The sequence below is a fragment of the Prionailurus bengalensis genome, chromosome C1 (assembly GCF_016509475.1).
Source record: "Prionailurus bengalensis isolate Pbe53 chromosome C1, Fcat_Pben_1.1_paternal_pri, whole genome shotgun sequence".
NCBI classification, from domain to species: domain Eukaryota; kingdom Metazoa; phylum Chordata; class Mammalia; order Carnivora; family Felidae; genus Prionailurus; species Prionailurus bengalensis.
This window is the reverse complement of record NC_057345.1, coordinates 222406294-222431023: the sequence shown is the minus strand read 5'-3', so window position 1 is coordinate 222431023 and position 24730 is coordinate 222406294. Positions and strand designations below refer to the sequence as shown.

Sequence of the window (24730 nt, the reverse complement as noted above, 5' to 3'; positions counted from 1 at the left end):
CGCATTCAGTGTTCTTAGACTGAGGAGATCACCTTGCACGTAAATTATCTCTACCGTAAGACACGGACATAACGCGAGAGCCGACTTATCAATGGAGCCACTGCTACCTTAGCTCTTTCTACAATGGTTTCTCCTGAATTACTCAAGGAAACAGGACAACTTAAAATGACCAAATTTGAACCTGTTAACACGGGTGAGCCAGGTATCCATTTACTGCTATTTTCTCCAAATCTACCCTTCTATGCCTTGCTTTGTGACACGGGGGCAGGTCCCTGTAGATATTTCTCTTTTACAAGCTGCCTTGTCAGGAAAGGGTGCCAGGGATACTATGAGAAGAAGGAGTTTCTCTCCCTGTTTCTGGGGCTGTGGGATTTTGTGCAGCTATGGCCAGTCCATGGCTTCCCTGCCCACTGTGTGCAGGAGATCCCATGGCTGCGCCCTCCTGGGTCTCCCCCTTCTACTCCAGTCCTGCCAGGGGGCAGTTTCCTGCCTGCCAGCCTGTTCCCGTGGCACCTTAGCAAATATCTCCACCAACTGTAGGTCTGAACCTTGACCCTAGAGAAGGAGACCTCTTCCAAGTTTGTGTTGGCCGCTCTTTACTGCATTTCCGGTTCTGTATTCTTCAGCATTCTCTCCTCCCCTCAGTAGTTAATCCTTATACTACTTAATAATCACTCCTATTACATTTCCCAGTTCAAATTACTGGCACATATATATATATATATATATATATATATGTTTATTTACTTATCGAGGGGGGAGGGGCAGCGAGAGAGGGAGGGAGAATCCCAAGCAGGCTCCTTGCTGTCAGTGCAGAGCCCGATGCGGGGCTCCAGCTCACGAACCGTGAGATCATGACCTGAGCCGAGATCAAGAGCCAGACGCTTAGCTGACCGAACCACCCAGGCTTCCCTGATGTATTTTGTCTCCAAAAATGACAGTTGCCCGGTCGCAGGGCCGTGGGAGTGGCCAAGATCCTGGCTGGGACCCTGAATACGTCAACAGGGAGACCCTGGAAAATGCTGACAGTTGGCACATCTATCTGGAACTTGGAAGGAAGAGTTCTGTAACTGAGGAGAAAAATGTCGCATCTACAGCGGCCCTCCTGTAATCTGTCCAAGCTCAAGCTGTATGTCCTGGCGCACAGGCTTGGCAGGGCCAGGTGATGCTTACCAATGCGAGAGTAATAACTACGGGGGGCTCGCGTGGGCGCCTGCTCTGCTTGTTCCCAATTCGTCAGGAAAAGAAAACACTGTGCCTTCAAGCGGCTCTCATCAATGAGGGAAGGTAGGTTTCTGCCTGAGAATACACAGTCAGTAACAAGCTTCATAACAGAGGAACTGGTGGAGTGCACAGAGGGGCTGAGACGTGAGCACAGAAGGGGATAGATGTAAAAGACTCTGCCGTTGCGCGGAAGGACCGTTAAAGTCTCCTCACGCCAGAGCCAGGGCGCCTCCAAAAGGATACATGCCAAGTGAATGAGGCCCGGTTTTGTGACACTCGTGGTTTCCCCACCACATATGTACACAGTAAGTTATAGACCAGCAGCCAAAGAAGCAACTTGCTACTTCTGGTAAGTTTTAGAAGTTGGGCAATCAACCTACTCTTCCCCGCCCCCCCTCTCCCCCCCTAATTCCTTGTCTTTACCTGAGCATCAGGGAAAAAGCGAAGGAAAGGGAGAGCATCTTAGGTTGGCAGATCTCTCAGAGCAGTCGGCCTCACAGGTAATTCCTTTCTTTTTTCCTCGTCAACAGAAGGGCTCTGGGCGGCTTGCCTGTTCTTACTTGTACTTGTGAAAACGCATACACAGAGAGGAAACCTGTCTGTCAGCGTGCCCTACCCACTCACCCAGCCAGGATCTTGACTACTCCCGTGGCCCTGCAACCAGGCAACTGTCATTTTTGGAAAGGAAGCTTGCCTGGGAAAAATCAACCTGTGGCCACTGCAAAGGCCAACGAAGCCAATAGGAGCAGTCTGGAGCCTCACTTGCAAAAACACATGGGCGACCAAGAATGAGCAGACACAGAGAAGGAAATTCCTGAAACAGAGGGATCAGCCTGAAAAGCAGAGGAACTGACCCCAGTGAACAGAAAGAGTGGGGTACACCAAAGAAACCGCAGTAAAAAAATTAAGGTCCTCCCAAAGGCCAATGTAACAGGCCACTGCATTCATGAAATGAGGAGACTCTGGGGAAAAGAGAAGCAACTAATGACTTAAAGGGGACATGAAAAGAGCACTCCAGAAATTAAACCTCAACTCAGGAGGCCTGAATCACAATATGAATCAAGTATGAATCTGAACCGATGGCATGAAAAACAGAGGCAAACTTCTGCAGATAGAAGTAAGGAGAGAAGAGTTTGGATTCAGAAATGTGTGTGAGAAGGATTTCAGGATGGAGACGGTAAAGGGTACAGGGGGTGTGGGTGGTGCTACAGACAATACCCGGTGGCTTGCCTCTTGAAGACCGTAGTCTGAGTTGTCATTTCCTCAATCTCTTGCTAGAATCGTTCAAAATCAAAAAAGAAAATAACAAACAAAAATGTAAACTCCATTTTCAGGAAAATTGCTAAACCCTGAATCAAAAACCTTAGGGGTATGGAAGAGAAACAAAAATAATATAAAAACAGGGAGGGGGACAAAACAGAAGTGACTCATAAATACGGAGAACAAACTGAGGGTTACTGGAGGGGTTGTGGGAGGGGGGATGGGCTATATGGGTAAGGGGCACTAAGGAATCTACTCCTGAAATCATTGTTGCACTACATGCTAACTAATTTGGATGTAAATTAAAAAAAAATTAAAAATAAAATTAAAAAAAAAAAACCCCAAAAACCTTAGGGGGAGGAGTGTCACTAGCCACAGAGCCAGAGGGTGCTGGCGTATAGGGGTGGCTCAAACTAGATGCCAGGAAGCAAATTTCAGGAGAAGCCTCAAAGAATACAGATCAACAGTGAAAGACAGAACCCGGGGAGTAAAACTCAAATCCGTCGTTTGCAGAAACGAGGGGCAAGAGGCATCAGGAGCAGAGCTGCACAGGAGCCAGAGCCAAACAAGAAGTTGTATGTGAGCTGCACAAGGGAGACACTGTGAGACCCACTCTCCCCTGCCCCACCCCCCACAACCACAGGCGAAGAAGAAGAAGTAAAGGCAAAGCTAACTTACATACAAACCTCAGGTCACTGGATAAATTTCAAATTTCAGCTAGGCTATAACCAGCCACCCATACAAGACCTCCTGAAGATAGCCATCCACGAACAACTTATCTGCCCCAAAGATGAGAAGTCAAATTAAAATCATTGCAAATATTCAAAGATACTCAAGATAAAAGGAGAAAAGAAACAAAATACAAAACAAATGTAAGATGAACACTCAGTTGAAAAATGTTGCCTTTTAGCACATGAAGCTGTGACTGAAATTTGAACTGAAAAAGAAAAGTTCATGGAGCAACTGCCTCTGTAAATTAAGAGCAGAAAGAAGAGATACAAGAGCTCTAGAGAAGACAGTAACATCTATCCTGAGAAAAAGGATCAGCTGGGTGACAGTTCCTCTGCACCTGTTTTCTACTTGTGTGACCTTGGGCAATATCTGAACTTGGGTCGTCTTTTCATTATTGAGTTGTAAGTCATTTTAAACTATTTTTCAGATACAGAATTTATAAATATTTTCTTCATTCTTTTTACTTTCTCAATAGTATTATTTCTAGCACATTTTTTTTTGTTTTAATAAAGTCCAATTTATCCATTTTTCTCTTTTGTCATTTCTGGTTTTGGTACCATACCTAAGAAACCACTGTTTAACCTAAGGTCATGAAAATTTACTCCTAGGTTTTCCTCTAAGAGTTTTATAGTTTTAACTCAACACTTAGGTCACTAATCCACTTCGAGTTGGTTTTTGTGTGTGGTGTTAGGTAGGGTTCAGCTTCATTCTCATCCATTTGTGGAAGACCATTTGTTCTCTGTTGAACTGGCTTAGCACTTTTTTTAGGGTATTTTCTTCAACTGACCATAAACATAAGGACTTACTTCTTGACTTTCAATTCTATTCCACTGATATCTATGTCTATCTTTACATCAGTACCACTATGATTTGATTACTATAGCATTATAGTAAGTTTTGAAGTGTGAGTACTTCAACTTTATTCTTTTTCAAAATTATTTTTAGCTATTTTAGTTCCCTTGCATTTCCATATAAAATTTTATTTTAAATGTTTATTTATTTTGAGAGAGAGCAAGTGTGAGTGGGGAGGAGCAGAGAGAGAATCCCAAGCAGGCTCCATGCTGTGAGGGCAGAGCCAGATGTGGGACTCAATCCTGCGACTGTGAGATCATGACCCGAGCTGAAATCAAGAGTTGGACGCTCAACCGACTAAACTACCTAGGCACCCACCCCTAGGTAAAATTAAACATAAAATTTAAAAATCAGCTTGTTAATTTCTGCAAAAAAAGCCCACTGGGATTTTGATGGGGATCACATTAAATCTGTAGATCAACTGAGGAGTATTGCCATCTTAATAATGGTAAGTCTCCTTTAATTATTATTATTTTTTAATGCTTATTTATTTTTGAGAGAGACAGAGTGTGAGCAGGGGAGGGGTAGAGAGAAGAGGGAGACACTGAATCTGAAGCAGGCTCCAGGCTCTGAGCTGTCCACACAGAGACCAACATGAGGCTCAAACTCACGAACCATGAGATCATGACTTCAGCTGAAGTTGACGCTTAACTGAGCCACCCAGGTACCCCATTAATGGTAAGTCTTCTGATACACGAACATGGGATGTCTTTTCTTAGCTATTCTTTAGTTTCTTGCAACAGTTTTACGTTGTTGTTGTTTTTTTTTTTAAAGTTTATTTATTTATTTTGGTATAGAGAGACAGATGAACTGGGGAGGGATTGAGGGGGCGGAGGCAGAGTATCTGAAGCAGGCTGTGTGCTGACACCAGAGAGCCAAATGTGGGAATTGAATTCATGAGCTGTGAGATCATGACCTGAGCTGAAGTTGGACGTTCAACCAACTGAGCCACCCAGGCGTCCTGCTTTACAGTTTTCAGTGCACAATTTAAAAAAAAAAAAGTAATAGTTTCACTGGAGCTCATAATATCTGTGTTTGGAATTCTGTTTTATGGGCTCTCATGATCACTGGAATCTGGGCTGTCCTGAACATGGCATGATGAAGTGGAGTGATAACATGCAAAGCAAAATTCCTGGACTTCCACAGCTGAGCTCTAGGTTTCATTTTACTGTCTTTTGCTAGAAGCACCAGCAAAAGTTGCTAATGAGTATTTATTATATTTTGGCAAACACCATCCTAAAATGGAAATGAATAATATATGTTCACTTAGCCCAATCTTTGCCTTTAATCTTTAAGTATTTGTTGAAGAAAAAAAATCTCAGTGTCTTGACATTTGGTTCTAGTGTTTAAAATTTCTCTTTAAAAATCATGTTTTTCATAAATATAGAGTGAGATTTATTGGATTTGTTTTTAGTAGTATGTAGGGTTTTTTTTCTAATTAATATAGGTTTCCAGAGAAAATATAAAATTTGGTTCTATCTCATTTATCAGTACTTCTAGTAGACAGGCCAAATGTAAATACAGATAGGAACAGTGATTCAATTATTTTAGGACTTTACATGTATTACCATGTTTAGTTTTTAGAAAAAACTGCAATGTAAAAACAAGTAAATAATTTTGCAGCTGGATTCAACATAAATACTCTACAACTGTAATTTAAGTTCTAAAACATAGGAAAATAGATGGACAATGTAAAGGAAGGATAATTAGACCCTATAAACAAATCAGTGGACTGTGTTTTAATTAGAATTTTGTTGGGCTCATGAATTTGTAATTATTTTGATAATTATACTGGGAAGGAGAAAAAGCCTCTCTGGGTTATTCTCTTTGGATTCTTCTTTCCTAAAAAGTTTTTTTTTTTTTTTAAATCTTTTTATTTTATTCTATTTAAAAATTTTTTTTTCAACGTTTATTTATTTTGGGGACAGAGAGAGACAGAGCATGAACGGGGGAGGGGCAGAGAGACAGAGGGAGACACAGAATCGGAAACAGGCTCCAGGCTCTGAGCCGTCAGCCCAGAGCCTGACGCGGGGCTCGAACTCCGGGACTGCGAGATCATGACCTGGCTGAAGTCGGATGCTTAACCGACTGCGCCACCCAGGCGCCCCTATTCTATTTTAGAGAGAGAGCGAGTTGGAGAGAGGGACAAAGGGAGAGAGAGAGAATCTTAAGCAGGCTCTATGCTGTGTGAAGCTGGCCGTGGGGCTCGATCTCATGACCCTGGGATCATGACCTGAGCCAAAATCAAGTCAGATGCTCAACTGACCAAGACATCCAGACACTCCCTAAAAAGTTTAATTAAACACCTGGAACTAATGTAATATTGTATGTCAAGCATACTTCAATTAAAAAAAAAAGCTTAATTCAAAATCTCCGGGTCACTAATTAGATTTTTAAAACTCTCTTTTTATGGGTTATAACAGATTTCTTCTTTAAGAAATTAGTAGTTGATAACCAGAGAGTGTAGAAGTTTTGAGGTTCTCTTGTTAAATTTATTCCCAAGTATTTTTTTTGATGTGTAAATTAAAGTGTTTTCTTAATTTTATTTTGGAATTGTTCATTACTATTATAAAGAAATACAAGTGATCTTTATACATTAAAAAATTTTTTTTAATGTTTTATTTTTTTGAGAGAGATGGAGACAGATTATGAGCAGGGGCAGAGAGAGGAGACAGAGAATCTGAAGCAGGCTCCAGGCTCTGACTGGTCAGCACAGACCCTGACACGGGGCTTGAACTCACGAACCACGAGATCATGACCTGAGCCGAAGTCGGACGCTTAACCGACTGAGCCACCCAGGTGCCCCAAGATCTTTGTATGTTGATCTTGTATCCTGCAACCCTGCTGAATCTGTTTATTAGTTCTAATAGTTTTTTGTTTGGGTTTTTTGAGGTAGATTCCTTAGGATTTTGCATATTATGACAATGTCATCTGTAAACAGAGATCGTTTCACTTCTTCCTTTCCAACCTGGATGCCTTTTTAAAAATTTTTCTTCTTCTTTTTCTATTTTCTCCAATTGTCCTGGCTAGAAATTCTAGTAGTAAGTTTTTTTTTTAATTTTTTTTAACGCTTTATTTATTTTTGAGACAGGGAGAGACAGAGCATGAACAGGGGAGGGTCAGAGAGAGGGAGACACAGAATCTGAAACAGGCTCCAGGCTCTGAGCTGGCAGCACAGAGCCTGACGCGGGGCTCGAACTCACGGACCGTGAGATCATGACCTGAGCCGAAGTCGGCTGCTTAACCAACTGAGCCACCCAGGCGTCCCATAGTAATAAGTTTTAAGAAACCTCTTTACCTCAGTTTTCTTAAGTATAAAACTAATTATAATGCAAACGGTGAGGATGAAATTAATTAACACATCCTGCAAAGCACTTTAGAACAGCACTCAGAATATGGTAAATACTTAATGTTGGCCATTAGGTTAGGACATCTAAAGCAAATGATTCAGAAAGATTGAAAAATAAAACTATGCAATGAGTGTACCAGGCATACTGTAAACAACAACAACAGCAACAACAACAACAGAAAAGCAAGGGAAACCTGAACTTAGAGAATACACAGTTGCATTTAGGCCAAAAAGGCACTAGAACAAAAGAAAGAGGACATTTTATAAAAGGAAAACAGTGCCGTCCTCGTCAAGCTATAACCGTGAATATCTCTGTACAAGTGAATCTAGTGTCAACATTCATAAAACAACAATTACAGGAGATGAGGAATAGACATGAACACATTACCAATGGCTAATTTACTTCCTCAGTGCTAAAGTAATCACATGGACAGAAGTGATATTATGGATGATGTGTGTGTGTGCACATAAGTGCATAAACAAGACTGAAAATGGTCAGGAAGAATTAAACAGATAATATGACCAAAACATCAAAGAGGCTATTTTGGGGTGTAAAAGAGTAAGAAATTTTTTTTCCTCTGTACTCTTTTATATTGACTGAATTTTTTACTGTGAGCGTGTATCAATTTCATAATTAAAAAAATACATACCGAAACTTCCTGGGGCAGAAAATGCAAAACAAAAAGACAACACAAAAAAGCACACAAAATGTTATTATTTTATAAACCCAACTGACTTGAATAATTAACAATAACAGCATTAATTTCTAAACTGCAGAAAATCTACAGCAATAGGAAATTTTGTTTTTCCAGAACTTTATGGAAACAACGTTCCAAAAACAATTTACTTTCTCTAGTGCTCTTACTTGTCTCCACATTTAAATCCAGTAAGAAAAAAACTGACCCACTGTAAAGCCTGTGTTCTCAGCAAGAGTCTGTCCTCTCTCAAGGTACCTATTTTTATTTTTATTTTTTTTAAGTTTATTTATTTTTGTGAGAGAGTGTACAAGCGGGGAAGGAGCTGAGAGAGTGAGGGAGACACAGAATCCAAAGCAGGCTCCAGGCACTGAGCTGTCAGCACAGATGTGGGGCTCAAACTCATAGAGTGTGAGATCATGACCTGAGCCGAAGTCAGACACTTAACCAACTGAGCCACCCAGGCGCCCCGTACCTATTTTATTTTTTATGTTAATACACTAACAAGTTCAATTTTTATGATGTTACTACTTATACCTAATTTATAATTTCATTTCATATTACAATTTGCATTCATAATGACATTTAGGTCATATTTTTATTATTTTGTGTGGTTTTAAAAGATGGAAGATTGATGTAAATTAAAGCCAAATGCAAGCAACTACAGCGCTGAATGTTCTTGATTTAACAGAAGTTTGATTTGAAAGAGCTCACTATGTATTTAAAAACAAATTTTTTAATCTTTATTTATTTTTGAGGGGGGGGAGGGGCATGGAGACAGGGAGACACAATCTGAAGCGGGCTCCAGGCTCTGAGCTGTCAGCACAGAGCCTGATGTGGGGCTCGAACCCACAAACCATGAGATCATGACCCAAGCTGAAGTCGGACGCTTAACTAAGTCACCTAGGTGCCCCACTATGTATTTTTAACATGTATCTTTCAGCATATTTTCCAGGAGAACAGCAACGTCCAGAGCCTTCAGGTGATTCTGAGTTGTCTTAACAAAAATTACTATAACAGGAAAAAACTGGTTTTTCTTCTGCTATAAAAATCTGACTTTACCAGTTTCAAATACCAATACATGCTCCCCTGCCAAAAGCATACTGCCACATATTAGTGAGAAACAAATTTAAAAAGTAAAGTTATGATGATATGAAGAAACATTATGAATATTTAAGTACAGAAAACTAAGAACGTATTTTTCATAATCAGGAACATGAGACTTATTTCAGAAAGACAGTTTATCAATGGACTTATTTCACAGAAGTCTAAACTGAAGCTTTTGAGAAGGTTATTAGTTCCAGGCAGGTGTTTAAGATTGTGGATTAAGGAAGAAAATATTTCTTTTTTCACCATCATCAGAAAAAGCTCTTGAATAAGGGCTGGGATCCTCTCTGCCACTGTGGCAAAATGAAGCTGTGTTATATAAACTATACAATTATACACATAAAAGCATAACACGTGTGCACAAGAACATTCCACAGCATTCCAACAACAGCAGTTTGGAAGCACCAACAGGTGTTTTCATGTTTCTCTTTAATGACTAGTCAAAATCTCTAAAAATAAAAGCCCCATAATTACTGCAACCAGGAGTCAAAGACTGAGGATAGTTTTAAAAAGTTGCCTCCCTGGCCCACAGCATGACACTTGTGACACTCGTCCTTTGACATGAACCAGTATGAACGCAATCACAGCACCACACAAGGGCAATACTGGCATCTCGGGAAGGTCACAGCAATGGCTGTCCTTGCCCTTGTGTATGAGAGTGCAGGTCACTAAAGGACACGGCAAGGACCCTCCACTCAGATGCTGAGGATCACTTCAGGCTCCTTGTGTCCCCAAACAGCTCCCGACCGTCCTCCCAAAGCAGCTCTCCTCATGACCCCTATCTGAGGCCCAAGCTGGCATCACCTTGGCTCTTCGGTTTCTGGGCCAACATCTTCTGCACAGCAAATCCTGTGGGCTCCTGCTTCAAAATCCTTCTAGGACGAAACTGATGGTCAGCACTGTCCTGCTCCTCCTCTCCACACCAGCCCTGACCTGGCTCTGGTCCAGTCATCATGCCCTTGGGGCATTTCTGCCTGCACCTCCAGGCCACTGTTCCAACCACCTTGAACAGTCTTCCTGAGCAGAGAGGTCTGAGCCCCGCTCCCTTGCTATCTCAGAGTGCAAACCCCACATTCCTGTCCCCTTCCCGTTTTGTCTCTCTCCCGAGCACTAAGTGTTCTGTGTTTCACCGTGGTCATTGTCAAACTCCTGCTGCAGAACAAGCACCGAGAAGGCTGAGCTCACTGTCCATCCTGCTGACCTATGCACTTCCGGCTTCCACGAGGGTGCCTGGCAGGTGCTGAGGAAACACACCAGCTGAACAAAGGCGGCCCCTATGGGCCTCTGGGTCAGTAAGCACAGCTCAACCCACACTGACAGTCTGTTTCCTAGGTCTCAAATTCTCATGTGTGATTTCCACCATTTCCTGTCCTTTTCGTCACTGTAGATGTCACTTCTGTGAAGTCTCCAGCATTCCTTCTTGTTTCCATCTCTTTTTTTTTACCTTTAAATACAATGTATATGCTATTTCCCTAACTCTTAACCTCCTATTTTTTTCTAAACTTCAAATACAATGTAGAAATATTTGCAAATCATGTATCTGATATAGGGGTTAATATCCAGGATATATAGAGAACTCTTAAAACTCATCAACAAACTCCAAACAACTTGATTTAAAAAGGGGCACAGGACTTGAGTATACATTCCTCCATAAGAGATCTACCAACGTCCAATAGACACGTGAAAAGATGTGTGACATCACTAATCACTAGGAAGATGCAAACAAGAATCACAATGAGACACCACCTCACACCCATTAGGATGGCTGCTATCAAAATAACAGAAAACAAGTGTTGGAGAGGATGTGAGGAAATGGGACCCTCATCCCACTGTGGGTGGGAATGTGAATTGGCGCAGCCAATGTGGAAAACAGTCCGGGGATTCCTCAAAAGTTAAAAACAGAATTACCACACGATCCAGCAATTCTACTGCTGGGTGTACACTCCAAGGAAGTGAGAGCAGGGTCTCTGTGAGGTGTTTGCACCCCCGCGTCCAGAGCACCGTTATCCCCAACAGCTGAAATATGGAAGCACCACTGACAGATGAACGGAGGAGCACGGTGTGGTCCACCTGCACGATGGAATATTGTTCAGCCTTAAAAAGGAAGCAAATTCTAACGCCTGCTTCCACATGGCGGAGCCCCGAGGACATTATGCTCTGTGATCAAGCCAGTCACGAGAAGACACGCAGTCGTCAGATTCACAGGGACAGAGAGCAGAAGGGTGGGCGCCAGGGGCTGGGGATGGGGGACGGAGAGTCAGTGTCTCACGGGGACAGAGTTTCAGTTTTACAAGAAGAAAAGGGCTGCACAGAGGACGGCAGTGATGGCCGTGCTGCGGCGTGAATGTATTTAAGGCCCCTGAGCCGTGTGCCCTTAAAGGTGGCTAAGGGGCGCCTGGGTGGCTCAGTTGATTGTCTGACTCTTGATTTTGGCTCAGGTCATGTTCTCATAGTTTGTGGGTTTGAGCCCGGCGTCAGGCTCTACGCTGACAGCTCAGAGTCTGCTTGGGATTTTCTCTCTGCTCCCCTCCCCCACATTCATGTGCTCCCTTTCTCAAAAATAAATTTAAAAACATAAAAAAGGTGGCTAAGATGCTACATTTTTGTTGCATGTATTTTACCACAATAAAAAAAAAAAAACAAAAAAAATGATGCAGATCAAACACCAGAAAAATCCTCCCTAGACCCACAAAACAAAAAACCAGAAGTTTTATAAAAAAACAGGCTCCTGCCCATTTTTTTTAAATTTTTTTTTTAACGTTTATTTATTTTTGAGACAGAGAGAGACAGAGCATGAACGGGGGAGGGGCAGAGAGAGAGGGAGACACAGAATCCGAAGCAGGCTCCAGGCTCTCAGCCATCAGCCCAGAGCCCGACGTGGGGCTCGAACTCACGGACCGTGAGATCGTGACCTGAGCCGAAGTCAGACGTGTAACCGACTGAGCCACCCAGGCGCCCCAGGCTCCTGCCCATTAAACTGGAGATTTTATTAAAAATTTTTATAAGAAGGGAATGCAAACTGGTGCTGTCACTCTGGAAAGCAGTATGAAGGTTTCTTAAAAAATTAAAAATACGGGGCGCCTGGGTGGCGCAGTAGGTTAAGCATCCGACTTCAGCCAGGTCACGATCTCGCGGTCCGTGAGTTCGAGCCCCGCGTCAGGCTCTGGGCTGATGGCTCAGAGCCTGGAGCCTGTTTCGGATTCTGTGTCTCCCTCTCTCTCTGCCCCTCCCCCGTTCATGCTCTGTCTCTCTCTCTCCCAAAAATAAATAAACGTTGAAAAAAAAAATTAAAAAAAAAAATTAAAAATAGAACTACCCTATGACCCAGCAATTGCACTACTAGGTATTTACCCAAAGGATACAGGAGTGCTGTTTTGAAGGGGCACATGCACCCCCATGTTTATAGCAGCACTATCGACAAGAGCCAAAGCACAGAAAGAGCCCAAATGTCCATCGATGGATGAATGGATAAAGAAGATGTGGTATATATATACAATGGAGTATTACTCGGCAATCAAAAAGAATGAAATCTTGCCATTTGCAACTACGTGGATGGAACTGGAGGGTATTTATGCTAGGCGAAATTGGTTAGTCAGAGAAAGACAATTATCATATGATCTCACACACACGATGACTTTAAGACACAGATGAACACAAGGGAAGGGAAGAAAAAATAATATAAAAACAGGGAGGGGGACAAAACATAAGAGACTCTTAAATATAGAGAACAAACTGAGGGTTGCTGGAGGGGTTGTGGGAGGGGGGATGGGCTAAGTGGGTCTGGTGCGTTGAGGAAACTACTCCTGAAATCATTGCTGTACTACATACTAACTAAATATTTAAAAAAGAAAGAAAGAAATAGCAAAAAAAAAAAAAAAATCTTGTAAGAAACATTGCCGAAGGGGGAGAAGCAGGCGCTGGTGAGCACTACTGGGGGTGCGGAGGAGAGTGATTTCACTGCACCTGTCCCAGCCTCACAAAAATGCGTAACACCCTCTGGTGTAGGACTGCCACTGTACATATTTATCTAAAGGAAACAATCAAGAATGTGTATAAAGACTTATTATAGAGAAATTGAAAGCAGAAAACTTTGTAGCCATTAAAAACTTTTTAAAGAGTAATTACACAGAAAAATATTCACAGTGCATTAAATTTAAAAATAGACTACAAAAATGCATGTAAATCTGATTCCAATTTTATTTAATATATGTGGTAGGTAAAAAGTAAAAGAAAGATATTCAGAAAAATGTGAATGGCTGTTCCCTCTGGGTAGTTATCTTTGGTCATGGATCACTTAAATTTTTCTATTTCTCTACAACGAATTATTTGTATGACAGAAACTGAATTACTTTGCAGATGAGTTCCATCTAAAACCAGGAGCATCAGGAACCCCAAGTGACATCCTGGTTGGTCTTGCAGCCACACTCAGTTCAGCAAGCAGCAGAGAAGCGAGAGGGACCTCGCCAGAGCACAGCTTCTCTGTGGACACTGACCCCAGTGAGCACGTCATCGTGTGAGAGTAATAAAAAATGTACAAAACACTCTACAGAAGTGAAAATGCAGGGGTGCCTGGCTGGCTCAGTTGGAAGAGTGTGCAACTCTTGACATTGGTATTGTGAGTTTGAGCTCCACGTTGTGGGTAGAAATTACTAAAAAAAAAAAAAAATACACTTAAAAAATACAAGAAGTAAACAAGCAGAATGCTCTCTTTGAAAAAAGAGAAAATTGTAAGTCTACAATTAGTTTTCTGGAGAACCTTGGTTTCTTTCTGGATCTGGAAGTGACCATTAACACTGATAATGAACCGTGGGGCTGGTGTGCTCTAGAAATGCTCCACAGGAAGACATTCCAAGTTGGCTGTGAAAACAACATTGGACCTTCTTGGTACAGAGAAGAGGGTTTTTGAATCTTGTTCAGTGATAGATGGGTGGGTGGGTGAATGAAGAATGAACGAACGAATGAATGAACGAAGGACAGGGCCAGGAGAAAAGGGCACAAAGGTTGGAATCAGGTGGGGAGGGTACACGTTCCAGAACACACCAACTCTTCTTAAAGCCACAGGCCCTGGTCCTGCCCAGAATCACCTGAGACCCCTGCCAACAATACCCTGTAAGCCAAGTCTGCGGTTCGGTCCCGAGGCCCCTGGAGGCTGTAGCAGCAGGAAGGAGGGACAAGTCCCTCCTGTCAAGCCGGTGGCAGGAGGATGGAACTGGAGGGTAAGAGAGGGTAAGAGTCCTCCACAGAGGAGGAGGGGACAGCTCGACAGGAGGGGAGAGAGGCACACAGTCCGGGGAGCACGTATGCCAGGAGCGGGGGCCGGGGGCACATATGCCAGGAAGGGAACGTATGACAGGAGAACCGGCTGGCAGAGCCGTCCTGCATGACCTGGGCAGGGCCAGAATGGGCACATCTCACAACCACAAAGTCTATGCTAGGAACACACCCTCGAGAAACCCACACGCGTCCCCACGACAACATATACAACCTCAGTGTTCCCAACAGAACAAGACTGAATTCTAGTGCATCCAGAAAACACTGTGCTGAGCCCAGGGCAACAGGGACTAGCAGGGCAGCCGAGGGAAGGCCTGCACTGGAGGACTTTGGGCCTTTCTGGCCTCTGGGAACTGCCCTCAACTGCAACCCACATGGCCCCAGTGGGAGGAGACATGGACCATGTCATCCCACAGTTCCGGATGGGTCACCTGATCAAAGCTGTCCCCAGACCTGGAACAAGGCACTTCTATACGCCGTCAAGAGGCCTAGGGTTGAGATTTAAAACTTGGTTCTCACTTGCCCTGTGTGGTGATTTTTTTTCTTTTTTAAAGGCTGTCCCTTGCAGGGACTAACCAATTCATTAAAAAAAAAATTTTTTTAACGTTTATTTATTTTTGAGAGAGAGACAGAACAGGAGCAGGGGAGGGGCAGACGGAGAGGGAGACGCAGAATCTGAAGCAGCTCCAGGCTCGTAGCTGTCAGGACAGAGCCCGACGTGGGGCTTGAACTTACAAACTGAGATCACGACTTGAGCTGAAGTCCGACACTCCACTGACTGAGGCCCCAGGTGCCCCTGTGTGGTGATTCTTTAGGGACAGAGAGAAAGAAGCTGGCCGAGGAAAGGGGGACCAAGAATGCTGCGCAAGGGGGCCCCAAAGAAGAGCTCATCAGGCAAGCATCACCCTCAAGTGGGTCACCTACTTGTGGGGAGGTGGGCCAAGAATGCAGGCATCTGAAATTTTGGGGAAGAGGTGAAAAGAACTGAAGGGAGCCATGGGTCAAAGGCCAAGTCAGTAAATTAGGTATATGTTCAGCTCCTCAGCCTTCTAGGAACAAGCCAAAGCAGAACCATTCGGGACGAGAAATGAGAGTATCACTGGGGTAAGACGAGAGCACGGGGCAGGGTGGCGCTCCTGGGTGGCTCAGTCAGTTTAAGCGTCTGACTTCTGCTCAGGGCATGATCTCATGGTTCGTGAGTTCGAGATTCTGCTTCGGATTCTGTCTTGCTGTCTCCCTCCCTCTCTCTCTCTCTCTCTGCCCCTCCACTGCTTGCACCGTTTCTGTGTCTCAAAAAATGAATAAAAACGTTTAAAAAATTAAAAAAAAAAGAGAGAGAGCACAAGGTTTCTGGAGACAGCACGGGGGTGGTCACGAGAGCAGGCTCCCAGCTGGAGAGGTTAGCTGCTACCTGTGTCACCTGGGGGCTCATTCCGTCTCATTCCCAGATCCTGCTGGGGCTGCTGCAGATAGGATATAAAACTGCCAACTGCCAGAACTGAGGTGCCCAAGAAGTGGCATTCCACGTCCAGGTGACCCTCCGTCAAGACACTGAGAGATCTCGGTCACTCTCTGTTACGTAACCGTGGTGATGGGACTCTCACCGGTACAAAGATCAGGAGGACAACAGTTCCCTTTTCTTTTCCATTTGCTGGTCTAGCTTCTCCTCCGTCGACATCACATCCAACAGACTGTGTATGCTGACCTCGAGCTGTGTGCATACACGCGCATTAGGGTTGGCGGGGGGAGCCGGCACCAGCAGCTTTGATGACACGTCTCAGTCACTGAGGATAAAAACATCCACATCTCTGCCCTGTACCACCTGGCTACATTCCTGGGCATCATGGTCAAAGAAACAGATCAGCTTTCTCAGACAAAATAACAGGGTTCTGAGGCTAGGACAGAGTCCTATAATAGCTGTATATACTCGAAATACATAAGAGCTTTTGTATAAAGCCTATATTATCTCCAAATTCAGATGCTGAATTACTGACTTTTTCTTCTGAGATCAGACCAGAATAAGTTCTAAGGAGGTTTATTTGCCATATTTAGGATGTTCATGTGGGAGCAATGACAAACATCTGGCTACGATACTTTCTGGAATTTTGACTATTTCTTCCTGGCCAGAAGGAAAACATTAACTTTTTACTGGAATAGCAACTAGCACGGAACTTCAGGACTGAGACACTGTCCTCCAACTTGTCACATATTTAAACTAAAGCTTTTCCAATTTTTAAAAAAAGTAAGCCTCCTCCAAAAATTCTGAGTATGATAAAGAAAAGGGGAATGTGAGCAAACAGATTAACAATAATCAAGAAACCTCATATTCATTAGAACTTGCTCCCCAGTTGCCAGCAAAGGCACGGAACATTCACTTCTGTGGGTGAGGTCTCACACACCCAAACTACACCCCAGATTGTTCTTTTAATCACTAAATATCACCTTTTCCACACTATTAGCTTCCAGATAACAGAAAAGCTAAAATTCACATCAGTTCCTAAACCTGGTGGTGAATTATCAATTAGAAGAATATCTGTTTTAGAAATCTTGCCCTGAAGTCTAGCAGAAGGCCTCTCCCTCTAGCGCACCAACACTCAGATACTTTCCACGCTTAACGTGGTGTGGAGCTGAAAGCATTTCTACTCTGTGACTTTGCACACAGGACAAGACAAGCTGACACATGGCTTCCAGATGGTTTCTTTTATGGCTCAGAAAAAAAAAAAAAAAGACCTTCTAGAGCTGAGGCCAGATTTCTATTTTCAAAACCACAAAATTCATTTAACTCACTGAAAATAAATCAAGACTTTACTAGATCAAAAAACCGGCCACTGACTGACCTTCGCATAGCTAAAACCCCCATCAATAGATGTCAAATGTCACTTAAAATGAGACATGACGGAAGCCTAGACAGATGGCTCCCCAGACTCCGTTGTGCAGGCTGCTCTCCTTTCCCGGAACCACTAGATAAGTGCCTTCTGTACAGAAAGTATCTTATCTTCATTAGTCATCAGAAGAAAGAGCCACAAAGTGTTATCTCACCTCCTATCTTACAAAGTCCTGGTAAGTATACGTTGCGGGCAGCGAACGATTTATATGGACAAGGGTAATCAAAGTAGTGGTTACTTATAAATGAATTAAGTGAGAGAAATAACTGATTTAAAAATACAGTGTATCAGTCCTTAGTTCTTTAAATCTACAAGACAACTCTAAAGGGAACTTTAAAATGTTTTACAGATCTTCCAAGTCAGCGTCCACTCTTCGCCAGCTTCATCTCAGGGACACTGTGGCCAGCCCTCAGCTGTGCTTTCTTGGTGGTCCTCACAACCTTGCAATGTAGAAACGTTCATTCTGGGGGCACCTGGGTGGCTCAGTCGGTTGAACGTCTGACTCTTGATTTTGGCTCGGGTCATGGTTTCGTGGTTCACAGTCCCTGGGATCAAGCCCCCATGCCGGGCTCTGCACTAATAGCTTGGAGCCTGCTTGGGATATTCTCTTTCTCTCTCTCTCTCTCTCTCTCTCTCTCAAAATAAATAAACTTTAAAAACAAACAAAAAAAATGTTCATTCCATATGTGTACCAGGGCTCTGCAAGAGGGTTAACTTCATAAGTACCCAAAACCTACCCAAGGAACCACTCTGGAGATAACTGTCCACTGGTACAGTTCTCATGTTTTTGGCTCAAAACTTTCCCTTCTTTAACCATTAAAAATAACCATTCAAAATAAACTTCTAGAATTTCACCTCAAACCATAATGAGCTACCACCTAACACCCCCCAGGATGACTAGAACTCGGAGACCAGGTAATACAGGTGCAGGGGAGGACACGGACAGACTGGAGGCCCACACACTGCTGGTGGGTGAGCCCCAGACCCAGCCAGCCACTCTGGAAAATGGTGTGGCAGTTCCTCTAATAGTTACCATGTGACCCAGCAATTCCACTCCTGGGTACACACTCAAGAGAAACACACACGTCCACACAAAACCCTGCACATGAATATTCACAGCAGTACGATTCCTAACAGCTAAAGGTGGAGTGTCCGTCAGCTGCCGAGTGATAAACAAAATGTGGTCTATCCATACACAGCATTATTCGGGCACAGAAAAGCAAGCAGCGCTGACACATTCTACACACGTACAAACCTCTGAAACGTGATGCTCAGGAAAAGAAGCCAGTCACAAAAGAACACACGTAGTCCCACTCACAGGAAATGTCCAGAACAGTGCGGTCTATGGAGGAGGGACGCAGACTACTGTCCGCTTACAGCTGAAGCGAGAGGAGACGAGGGCAGCGAAGTGGCAGCTAAAAGCTGTGAGGTTTCTTCCTGAGGCGGCAAAGATGTTTTCAAATTGACCGCTGCAGCTGCCCGTCTGGGAACACACTAAGCCTCGTGGAAGCGCACACTTCAAATGGGTGACTTGTGTGGGACGTGAACTTTACTTCAACGAGGCTGTTGAAGACTTTACCATCGACGCCACTAAAACCTGTCTGGACGAGAGCAGACCCTGGCTTCTGGCTGTAAGCCCTCTGGACTCGCGGGCAACAAGCACTGGACAAGCTCACGTGATCCAGCCCTAGAAGGGGCCGGAACAAAGTTTCCCCACACCCAGCGAGCCCCCCAGCTCCTCCTTGGCAGTTGGAGTGCTGGAAACATGGGCTGTCACCGCGGCGGTCAACACAGCGACGTGACACGCAGTGCGTCCGCACACCCAGGGAGAGCGGAGAAAGAGATACAACTGGGGGCCTGCAGAGCTCGCCTTTCTTAAGAAACTGTAACGAGGATGGCCAATGCCATCTTACTTACTAAGACAGACACGAAACAGCACACACTGCTCGGGAAGAGACGTGAACCCCAACAGGGAGGTCTTCGGGCTGAGCTACTCTGTATTTTCACTGAACAACATAGAAGCATTTCAAAAATAACTAAAAGTCAAAATTTTCCCTAAATTAAAAAGGTCCCTTCAACGTCAACTAGGGATTCTACACAATGCCAGTGATTCAAACTCCCTGTGTGCAGGAGCCAGTGGCCGTGTCCCTCCCCCCCACCCCCAAACAAACACACACGCGCTCGAATCTGGGGTCAGAAAACTGCTCTAGGGGAGAATTCAGGACACTCTTGAAGAAAGGATGTTAACCCAATCTATGTTTTGATTGCCTTCATTCAACACGTATTTACCGAGCCAGCACGGTGCCACACCAATAACTCGGCAGAGCCTCAGACAAAACCTTGTCTCTGGGACTTGCCTTCCAGGAGGAGAGAGACCTCAGACAAGCTCTGGGGCAGGGGGTGGCTTCACTAAGACCTTCCTTCTGTGCTGCCAACAAAGACCCAGCCGGGGGTATCTGTGCACTGTGGGCCTGCTGCCCATACCACGAGTGTGCGCCATCCCAGACAACAACCTGTGTCTCTTAGCTCAGATATAAAGGGCAGAGGGTGGCGGAGCGAGTGTCACCTGCAGGACCCTGAGACCTGAGCTCTACTGCCACCCGCTTGTCCCCCCGACCTTCATCCCCCATTCTTCCCGAAGACCTTCCTTCCCCCTCATCTCCTCATTCAGGCACAAGACCCGACAGGTAAAGCATCCCGTGGAGGAAACTCAAACTTCCCCCAAGCAGTAACGACAGTCTGGGCGAAGAGCTCTGGGGGTCCAGACCGCCCAGACCACCCAGACCAGTGTGAGCTGAACCCCCGACTCACGCCTGCACAGACGGACCACGGAGTGACCCACGGAGCCGCCGACAGTTACCCTCACCTAATTACCACGTTCCATCCTCCATCCAAGGAAGAGCCCAAGCCTCATTTCTACAACACACAGCGTGTGTGTATGCGGAAGGTTTCCTTAAGGCCCGTGTGTGACCGCGTGCCCGCCTCTCCACGGGATGACGAGGCTCCCCTTTCTGAATATTCCATCCTAACCCTAAATGAAAGGAACCCAGCCACCCTTGCTCGAGGGTCACGGCTTTGGAAGTTATTTCCCGTGATCTCCTTCTCTGCTGCAAATAAAGTTTTCTTCGTGTGCTAACTCACCTGGTGGAGTTTCTATGTGTGACTCACCAAGGAGGGAACTCACATCAGTTTGGTCACCAGCGGTCAAGGAACAACAGTGGTGGATCAGTGATGGGGCCCCAGGGGCGACCAGCCTCCGTCTCTGGATCTTTTACATCTTTGGAGCCATGGCTCATGGGAGACACTGGGGAGAATGGATCAGGACAAGCCTGTGTTCTTGGACCAGAATCTCACAGAGGGGTATGGGGGAAGCAAGGCCACGTGGCTTGCTCTGGGGCAGGCCCCACAAAGCATGTCGCCCGGCAAACGAGACCAGCCCACTGATGGGAGATACTAGAACTTCACAGAGACAGTCATCTTTCCAGAGATGCATTCCTGATCCACGGGCAACAGCCGTTGTGGTATACCGAATAAAATGGTCACAAATTCCTTGGCACTCCCGCTACGAGGTAGCTCTACTGCTCCCCACTCTTCCTGCTTGAATCTGGGCTTGCCTGGTGGCTTGCTTTGATCAGTTAAACTTGGTAGGCGTTACAGCACATGAACCCCAAGCATCCAGGGACCTGGCAGCTTCCACTCTTGAGAACATTTCCATCACGGTGCAAATAAGTTGAAGCTAGCTCCCTGGAGGGTGGAAAGAGGTTCTAGCTGGGGTGCTAGACATGGTAGGCCCTCCAGGCCGGCCCAGACCAGAAGACCCTCCCAAGCCAACGCTCAAACATGCAGGAAACATTTGATATTTACTGTTTGAAGTTACAAGGTTTTAGAGTGGTCTGTTACTTAACAAAATCCACTGACAGGGCTGTAGAGGACAGGGTACCTGGAAGCTGAATACAAATGACGCAAAAAAATATACTGAATTCTAACTCCTCCTAAAAGGCATGCGTTAGTGGGTAACATCATTCAAAAAGTACTCCATCCAACTCGGGGTATGTGGCAGCAATGTGATTCTGCAATTTCTGGTGACTCCGACAGGCTTACCAAAATATCAACCTGCAGGGAAGTGAAGATGATGATTCCATCTGATGAACAGAAGCAACTATAGGGGCCAAGGGCAGGCCTCCCCAAGATGGGCCACTGTGGCATGAACACTATTTTGAGTTAAAAGCAATAAAAACCCAGCAGATTCAGGAAAAGCTCTTCACCGCCCGCCCCCCCCCCACCCCCCAACTAACTGTCTGCACCAGGAAGAGAACTATTAACAAAGACTCTTCACCTGAGACACTTATCTGCACGACAGTCAACCCCTATTCCCAGACATCTCCTCTCCCCTTCCTGTCCCAGGCCCAACCCCCCTCCTGAGCTCATATAAGCATCGTGCTGCCTGTGTTAGGAATTTCCATCTCTGTGGATTCCCTATACATATGCTATTAAGTTGGATGTTTGCCGGTTGATCTGTCTCATGTCAATCTGATTCTTGGTCTAACCAAACAGATCTGGAAGGGCAGAGAAAATTCTTCCTCCCCAACACAATAATCTCAACCTACTCAACTCTGACAAGTTCTAAATATGGTGAAACCTTTACAAAATGCCACTTCTGAATGCTGACGAATAAAGCAATCCAGACACTTAGCAATGGCGTGTATATCAGAGAAGGGCTATGTGTTATTTATGACTCCACAATAAATATGTGCTTTCTTCTTTTTTGGGCCTAGTTTTAGTTGATAAAGACTATTAGGCAGGATAAAAAAAGATGCTCTGAAAGTAAGCTCTGAATAGCTCAGTTCTTTGTGTTCTTTTCTCTCCTCTCCTCCCCTCCCCTCCCCTCCGTTCTTTCTTTTGAACATTCTGAGAGCGTTATAAGCCTAGACCATAGTGGGTGTGTCTATCAGAAGACGGCTAAACGGTGGAACTCTTGAGAGCACTGGCTGGAAAAGATCTGGGAGTCCAGCTAGCCCTGCACACCTTTAACCCATTTCCTGCAGGTGACTCATCAAAGAGCACCATGCGGGGCTGGGAAATGCTGCCAAAGAGAGCCCACAGCCAGCCTCTAGCTCTCCAGCATTCAAAGGTAGCCTGTTTCGGACTACCTTCCCAGCAAAGGCTGCCTCTGGCAACACGGGAGTGACCTGGGAAGCTGGACAGACAGGTCCTACCAGTTTCAATTACTACTGCCCTGATGAAATGCTACTCAATTTCCTCCTCAGGTAAGACCTTAAAAGGAGGGTTCGGGGTCCTCTGAATTCAGACACTATGAATCTATGCACTAGACGCTTACCATCAAACACTCAAGCAGGAGAGGCAAGAGAGGCTGGTGTGCCTGGGACCCCAGGCAAGAGGACTGGGGTACAGCCCTGACCTCCAGCTCCCCACCACTGACCCCCTCCCTCACTCCCTCCTCCCCTTCCCATGCAATGCGTTCTGAATTAGGCACCACCAGAGCCCCCAAGAAGTTTCCTCTAGGGTCATCACAGCCTGGCCCCCAGCTCAGTAATCTGAGTTTCTGTGTAGCATCCTGACTTCTTGACAGAAATCTCTAAGCACAAATAAGCCTCCTGCTAAAGTTTAAATTCATTCTCTTGTCCTTCCTTTTGTGACATTAAGAGCAGAAAAAACTTCTAAAGATATTACTTTAAACCATTATGAAAAAATTAGAGAAGAGAGACTATCTTTGTGCATTACATATAAAATAAATAATTTTAAAAAGCACACTCATTCTAACACCATTTAGAAAATCAGTGTTTTCTAAAGTATTATGTGGGTCTAAAAAGTATTGATTAGATACATATATACACACATACACTTATATGATACATTTACACATTTTTGCTATATTCACTTGTTTTTGCCAACATTATCAGTGCAATCTATTGTTAGGAAATTTTCTTTTTTTTTTTTTTTTTTTTAAGAAATTTTTTTTCAACATTTATTTATTTTTGGGACAGAGAGAGACAGAGCATGAACGGGGAAGGGGCAGAGAGAGAGGGAGACACAGAATCGGAAACAGGCTCCAGGCTCTGAGCCATCAGCCCAGAGCCCGACGCGGGGCTCGAACTCACAGACCGCGAGATGGTGACCTGGCTGAAGTTGGATGCTTAACCGACTGCGCCACCCAGGCGCCCCGGAAATTTTCAAAATAAAAACGTTATTATGTTTTCTGTATCTGTTGATACAGAAAAACAAATTGAATGTTACTGTGCACCACCACCTGTGTGCCAGGCTCTTTGCACGCGTCCTTGCCACAGCCCCTGAGAAGAGGGGACTACAATCACCGCCATGTTTCAGAGAGGAGCTGACACACAGTGGGCAGATCTGGATGGGTCCAGTCCATGCTCCACAGCAGTCAGCCAGCCTCTCTGAAGAACAGAAGGGCCATGTTGTATCAGAATTTCAAAGGAAAGACAGGAGAATATCACTTTTCAAATAAAAGGAGAAACTCAGAATCACTGTTTCCAAGGATCTTAGTGTTACCAACACCACCCTTGGTCAGCTTGATAAATAGGCCAAGTCTGATCAGCAAAATGGAATGTGGTTCATCATACCTGACTTTTAGAAAGTATAAGGAAATATGCCTCCAAATATCACTACTTACCTCAATGTCAAATATTTCCATGCTGTTGTCCAGCAGCTTCACTCGGAGGTGAAGGTGCTTCTCCTGTGTTCTGGCTGATGCCCGTGCTGCGGTTGCCAAGAGGTTCTGCCCAGGTTCGAGGGTGCTCACTCCCCCTGGGGTCTGGGCGCCCAAGCGTGTCCCTGGAGTCTGCAAGACTCTGTATGTTCCTTCTATCTCCCCCATTCTTCATCAGCTAAGAATGAAGAGCACTCTAAAACAAAACAAAAAACCCCAAAGAGTCATTGAAAGTCATTTAATGTTTGTTTGTTTTTGAGACAATGTGAGAGACAGAGTGCAAGCAGCGGAGGGGCAGACGGAGGGAGACACAGAATCTGAAGTGGGCTCCAGGCTCTGAGCTGTCAGCCCAGAACCTGACGTGGGGCTGGAACTCATGAACCGTGAGATCATGACCTGAGCCGAAGTCGGATGCTCAACCGACTGAGCCACTCAGGCGCCCCCAAAGTTATTTAGATATTTAAAAAAATCAGGTGCCCAGGAATTCTCTGCTCTAATTTTGCAATTTCTAGGTGTCTTAAGTTACATTAAAGCAAAGAGTTAAACAAGATTGCCTTCTACTCATACATGGATCGGTGGATCACAAAATAACAAGTACTGTTCACAAAGACACTATTTCCTGGTGCTTCTGCAAGCCAGGCAATGCATCCTCTCATGTAACTCACAA

The 24730-nt window shown here is 44.7% G+C and overlaps 1 protein-coding gene across 6 annotated transcripts in view; it reads right to left on the bottom strand.

Moving 5' to 3' along the window:
• FARP2 (FERM, ARH/RhoGEF and pleckstrin domain protein 2) overlaps positions 1-24730 on the bottom strand; it is a 108216-nt gene that overhangs the window by 68693 nt on the left and 14793 nt on the right. For all 6 annotated transcript variants that reach the window (XR_006296978.1, XM_043578429.1, XM_043578431.1 and 3 more), the window contains exon 2: positions 24028-24259. Coding sequence is in view for 5 of the 6 variants with exons in the window: in XM_043578429.1 (XP_043434364.1) it covers positions 24028-24231 (204 nt within the window). In the remaining variant the exon portion in view is untranslated. The remainder of the gene's footprint in view (positions 1-24027; positions 24260-24730) is intronic.